The 6,000-nt window shown below is 63.9% G+C and overlaps 1 protein-coding gene across 1 annotated transcript; it reads right to left on the bottom strand.

The window, feature by feature from the left end:
- Positions 1–1,098: 1,098 nt before the first annotated feature.
- On the bottom strand, positions 1,099–2,061 carry EMIHUDRAFT_229515 (hypothetical protein; the record flags this gene model as incomplete). Its single annotated transcript, XM_005785951.1, has 3 exons — positions 1,099–1,149; positions 1,303–1,608; positions 1,678–2,061. 3 exons carry the CDS (start codon positions 2,059–2,061, stop codon positions 1,099–1,101), a joined length of 741 nt encoding a protein of 246 aa, XP_005786008.1.
- Positions 2,062–6,000: the final 3,939 nt, after the last annotated feature.

The following is a 6,000-nucleotide window of genomic DNA, read 5'->3' as shown; positions in this document are numbered from 1 at the left end:
ATGTAGAGCTCTACAGCTCTACAGCGCTCTACAGCGCTCTCCAGCGCTCTACATCTCTACAGCTCTACAGCGCTCTACACTCTACATCCTCTACACCCTCCATCAGGCCCTGCCCCGCCTTGCCCTGCCCTGCTCAGCAGAGAATAGGGTTGTCAAACGTTAGAAGCTGAACAAGTCCAATCGGGAGTTGATCGTTGCTTCCCTTTCGCGAGGCGGTGCGGACTGCCGGAGGCCTCGGTCTCCCCTCTGCCCGTGCGACTTTCGCTAACTTCCTCAGCGTAGATCGTCTCTCTTCGGCGCGCTCGAGCACGTTTTGGCACCAAGAGGCTTTGATTCTTACGACCCTCACCCGCCAAGGCAGGTGTGCACTCTGCTAGTACTTGTGTACTCACACCACTACACTGTGGGGTGTGCCCGAGCATGATGTATGTGCGCGTCTGTGTGTGTGTGGGACAGACGTTGTTGTCCTATGCGCGGGGCCTCCCGCGGGGACCGAAGACGTAACAGCAGCAGCAGCAGCAGCAGCAAGAGCTGAACAGTGTTGCTATAGTGTTAACAGTACCAACAGAACAACAGTGGGGCTCCCCAACAACAGTAGCTAACGTTAGGCCGACTGAACAACAGTAAGGAAGGCCTGGCAGTGACCCACGATGATCTCTAGTGTCCAGTGCGGGTAATACCCGAAAATACCCGGAAAATCCCAGGTATTTTCGGGTTTTACCCCCCGGGTTTTTGCCATTTTCTGCTTGCTGGCCGCTGAACAACAGTAACAACAGTAACAAACAGTAACAGCATGGGCTGGGATGAACACTTGAACAACACGTTGAGGATTTCAGCCAACAATAGCGCAACTGTTAGGCCTTAGGCCTAGGCGCCCCAAATTTAACGTTTGACAACCCTAGCAGAGAACACAGAACCAGTGACAGAAGACCGAGCTCGGGGGCCAGACGCCCTTTTACTCAGCGGCTACGACACCACCCACGCGCCACCTAACACCGACGCCAACGCGCGGAGCGCAATTGGCCTTGCGCATCGTTACTGGTTACTCCTAACTCCACCCTCTCTCGCATACAGTCGAGAACAGTAAAAAAAACGTTTTCAGCACGTGGCCTCGAGCACGAGCCGGACTCGCTTGCCCAGCGTGAACACCTGCGCCATCACCGGCTCCGTGGACCCAAAGTTGAAGGCGAGGCTCACGCGCAGTGGCACCTCCCCACTCTCTTCCGCCTCTGCCGCCGTCTCGGCCGCCGCCTCGGGTGTCGCCTCGGCCGCCGCCTCGCGGGCCGCCGGTGTCGGGAGCACAAAGTGCGGCACAAAGCTCGGAAAGACGATGCACGTGCCCGGCGCCGGCTCAAGAAGCAGGTACGGCGCGTCCGTCGGGCGAAGCGGCGGCGCGGCTGCCAGCCCGTCAGTGGTGGCGGCGGCGCGCACGTGAATCTGCCGCTGGTCGGGCGAGAGCGACTGAGGCGCGCTCGGCAGCAGGGCCAGCCGGCCGGCGAGGCTGCCACGCGGGCTGCCGCCGCTCGCATACACGACGCCAGAGTAGGTGCTGCCCGCGTGTGTGTGGAGCGCGTTCCAGCAGCCCGGCGGCAGCGCGTTCCACCATGCCTCGTCTGCCGTGGTGAAGATCGGTGGCCGCCGCAGCGCCGCCGCCTCGGCGGCCGCCGCATGGCGCACGGCGCAGCGCACGAGCTGCGGCAGCCCAGTCTCGTGCACCTCGGGCCGTTCCCACAGGTCGCGGGCGCCATGAAAGCCACCGACGTTCGAGGCCTGATCGCCAGAGCTGCCGCGGGAGCGCTCTTCGAGCGCCAGCGCCTGCATGCCCGCCGCGAGCTCCCGAGCCAACACGTGATCTCGCAGCCTGAAGCGGTGGATGGCGACACTACCCTCTGCGCGGCCGCACCAGAGCAGGTCGTGCTCCCAATCCCGGGAGCAGGCATGCTGCCGCTCCCACGCCGCCGGCTTGCACGTGTGCGGGAGCTCATCCGGCTGCTCGCCCTCCCATGGCGGAGCGAGAACCTTGGAGAGGAGCGCGAGCGGGTCGTCGAAACTGACCCACATTCCTGCCGAGGTACTGGGCCCGCGTCAGCTTGTTCTGTAGCACGTCCGCCCCGGGGGGCCGCCTTCCCGAGGGTGCCTACCCGGGTAACTATGAACCAGGTTTGTTGTGAAGAGCTGGGGCGCGCCACCCAAGAGCCTAGGTAGGTGCGGATCGGCAAGAGCGCAATCGATCTTTTTGCCCTCTATCACCTTGGGTTGTAAGAACTTGAAACACACCACGCAGGGGCACAGCAAGCACGGATAGCCGTTGAGGAGAAAGGGCGTAAGGTGTATGCGCAGCCACGGCCGTGTTGCGGTGGGCGCGCCACCTCCCGCGAGCGCGCGGGATCGGAATTGCGGCCGGAGGGAAGGGCGAGCCGCCGCCGCCGCCGCCATATACCATCAGCGACGACCGCGGCTCGCCCCAAACGCCAGGCGCTGGATCGGCAGTAGGGCTTGGGCGGCGCAGCGTTGGCCTCGAGCCACACGAGTCGCCGACAACCCCCCCTCATCGACGTGATGGCCGCACCCGCTGCCGGCCGATGCAAGCTGCCGCCTCCACCGCACCAGCGATACTGGCCGCGGCCCGCCGCCACGCGCCGGCTCGGAAGAGGGGCTATCGGCGGCGCAGCAGAGCGGCATGCGTCGTCATTCGAGCAGCACCAGGTCCCCTCTTCGACGTGACGGCCGCTCCCGGAGCCGGCCGGTGCGCGCCCGACCCACGCCCCCTCTCGCACCCCCCCGATCCCCCTGCGCGGCGCCCCCTCCACTGCGCGCCGGCTCGAGCGCCTATTGCCAAATCACGACTTTCGAGCGCAGTGCGTGCGCCCCACACGTCACGCGAGCGCAGGAGAGTTTGCGGCAGAGCAGTACCGTGTACTAGCCGGAGGCATCGCGCCGAAAACCCCGCGCATTCCGCCCCAACAGAGGCTGCAGGAGGCAGATGGCCAATAGTGTCGTTTAGCGACCATCGTTACGAAATGTAGCGTTACCGGGAGCTCTCCAAGCTGTCTTGGGTGGTTACAGGCTTTGAAGATTTGTTTTATCGTTTTTCACTGCGCCCTTCGCTGTTCATTTGCGAGAGATTCTTCCTCCGTTCAGATGTAATTCGCCCGCTTTTCAAACACATTTTGTGGCGCTTTCAACAGATTTTTTATCGCACATTTAGTGCTCTTCATGGCAGTTTAAGGCAAGCGTGCCTTATCCTGGCTGGGTCCGGCGTGGTCGGGAGCCCTCGACTCCTCGGCGAGCTCTTTCCTGCCTCAATGACATTGCAACAATGAGCGCGTCTTACTTAGCCCTTAGCTGTCGAGAGCACGTCTTGCCACTACGACAACAAAACTCCCTGGGTTCGTGCGCCTCCCCGCGCCCGCCGCCGGCCTGCCGCCCCAAAACATCGATCATCGTTATTGAGTATCTTTTGGATAATTCGGGGTATTCGCGCGCCCGCCGCGCGGCGGGCGCGCGAGGTGGACGTGGAGGGGCGCGCTGTCTCCGCAAAATACGTCTTGGCTAGTTCCAATTCACTCTGACACGCTAATCTTGAAAACGCGTCCAACGGAGCTCCGTGTTGCTCCCAGCGCCCTCCCCCGAGCTTCCTGCGGCCATGGCCGGTGCTACTAGTATGGGGGGCTACCTGGCTACCGCGAGAGCGACCCAACTCGTCGACATCGTCCGATGATGGTGCCTCAAAGTCAGCCTTCGGAGGCTATCGTGGGGTCGAGCCGGCAGTAGCCGCGACATGTGGTTCCACCACCCCTCGTAGGCTTTGCCTCTGCTCGCCACCGTTCCCCTGGTGCCTAATGGGATGGAAAGGGAGGCTGGGCGAGTGTATAGAAGCGTGCTCGAACTCGTCGTGGCAGCTCGCTCGGCAGCGCTGGTAGGCGCGATGAGCGTCGTGTCACTTGACCCAAGACGGGTCGCAGGCGTCGTACCGAGCGCGTCGAGACAGTGTCTTGATGTGATCTGCACGGGTGAGTCACGTCGGCGTCAAAGGAGCGACGTGCGACCTGTCAGAGCTTGAATCTCCGATCTCAGCGGAGTCGAGTCATTTCCGGCGCGCGACAAAGGTACATCCACAGGACGCGCAGAGGCAGCTGCGACCCCGCCGATTGGACGGCGTCACACCGCGCCACCTGCTGTGTGACGCCGTCTACTCGGCGGGGTCGCAGCTGCCTCTGGAAGGCACCGAGAGGGACAAAATGGCGCAAATGGTCAAATCAAGGTTTTGTAACGCGAGCTGTGCCACAGTGAAATGGAACTAGCCCTTTAAAAGTACAACGGCAGCGCAGTCCCACACATGCACATGGATCTGAGAGGGTAGACTAGTCGGTGTGGCGCTACACAAGCGACGGTCGGGTAGACGGACGGCCAGTAGCACATTCTCGAGCATTCGATCACGGAATTCAAACACAGAACTCAGAAGCACGTCCTCAGTCGGTCCGCCGAGGACGATCGTGCACGTTTCAAACGCCACCCAAGCGGCAACCACGCGCCGGCAGAAGCAACGAGCCCGACGTGCGCGCGCACACGCCACCCGTGCACGTGCACGCAACACCCACACCGCAAGATTGCAGACCGCAGCGGGCCGAGAGCAGAGGGGCCAGAACCGCGGGGGCGGCAACGCCGGGGGGCCGCGCGTCTCTCGCCTGGCGTGGCGCGCGGTGCTGACCACCGGGCAGGCCGCCCAATCGGCTCATGAGACGCGCCGCCGCGTCACTCGCCCTTGCCCCCCTTTCGCGCCAGCCACGGGAAGCCGTCGAGCACGACCTGGGCGGGAGCGTGGAGAGGGCGGGAGCTGTGGAGAGGGAGCCGTGGAGAGGGAGCTGTTCAGGGGGAGGGGGGCGTGACGGGTCGCGACTGCCTCCTCTCGGGCAGCCTCGCGCCATCTCGCGTCATCTCGCGCGGTCTCGTGGCGATCTTGGCCGGTCTGCGACGGACCTTAGCGAGTGCCGCTGAGTTGAAGGTGAGCAAGAGCGGGCCGTTGAGGGCGAGTATGTGCATGGGCAGGCTCATGCCGCTCCACTCGCGGTAGACCGGCACCTGCTCGCAAGCCCTCCTTTCGTGCGCTCCACCGACCCTCTTTCCTTTCCGGCCCCACGCCCGGCGGAGCAGGCACGTGGAAGTATGCGATGAGGAGGAGCCGCATCGGCAGCCACGCGGCGAGCAGCAGCCTGACTCACAAGCGGACCCTCCCTCACCATGGACCGGGGAATTAGCCGCCTTGGAGGCGGGCAGCAGCCAGCGCAGCAGCGTGTAGCTCGGCCGGTCGTGCGCGCCTGTTGCGACGGGGCGAGGAGTGCGCCTCGGAGGTGCCATAGTGGTGCCACAGCGGTGATATGCCAAAGCGGTGCCACAGCGGTGCCACAGCGGTGCCACAGCGGTGCCACAGCGGTGCCACAGCGGTGCCACAGCGGTGCCACAGCGGTGCCACAGCGGTGCCACAGCGGAGCCACAGCGGTGCAAGTGGAGTGTGTCTCGGAGTGCTGGGAGGGTCTTTAAGGCGCGCTCGCACCGCGCCACTCCCAGAGCGTGACCAGGTTGTTGACGGGGACGGTCGCCTCGGACATCTGCAGGATGCAGGTGTACCTAACTCGGGGAGTAGTTGATCATGCAACTGGAGGGTCGCCTCGCACGGACATCTGCAGGAGGGACGTGTGCCAGACGGCGCGCGGCACGCAGCAGGCGATCCAGCTCATCGACGCGCCTACTCTCGGGAAGCCTCGGTCAACCTGGGGGTGATCTCGCGGCACGCAGCAGCCGATCCAGCTCATCGACGCGCCGGAGATGACGTGGTGCATGAGCAGCGGGACGAGAGGCTGGTAGCCTGAAGCAGGCTGGCGGGGATGAGAACAAGGAGCGTCGGTGCGTCCGCAGCGGCACAAGCGGCGGGCGGCCTGAGTACGCCAAGGTGAATTTCAGAGATCAACATGGTGTGTCAGTAGCGGCAGAGTGGCCGGC

The sequence above is a fragment of the Emiliania huxleyi genome, assembly GCF_000372725.1.
Source record: "Emiliania huxleyi CCMP1516 chromosome Unknown EMIHUscaffold_156, whole genome shotgun sequence".
In the NCBI taxonomy this organism is placed as follows: Eukaryota; Haptophyta; order Isochrysidales; family Noelaerhabdaceae; genus Emiliania; species Emiliania huxleyi.
The sequence above is the reverse complement of the archived record's forward strand: the minus strand, read 5'-3'. Positions and strand labels throughout refer to the sequence as shown.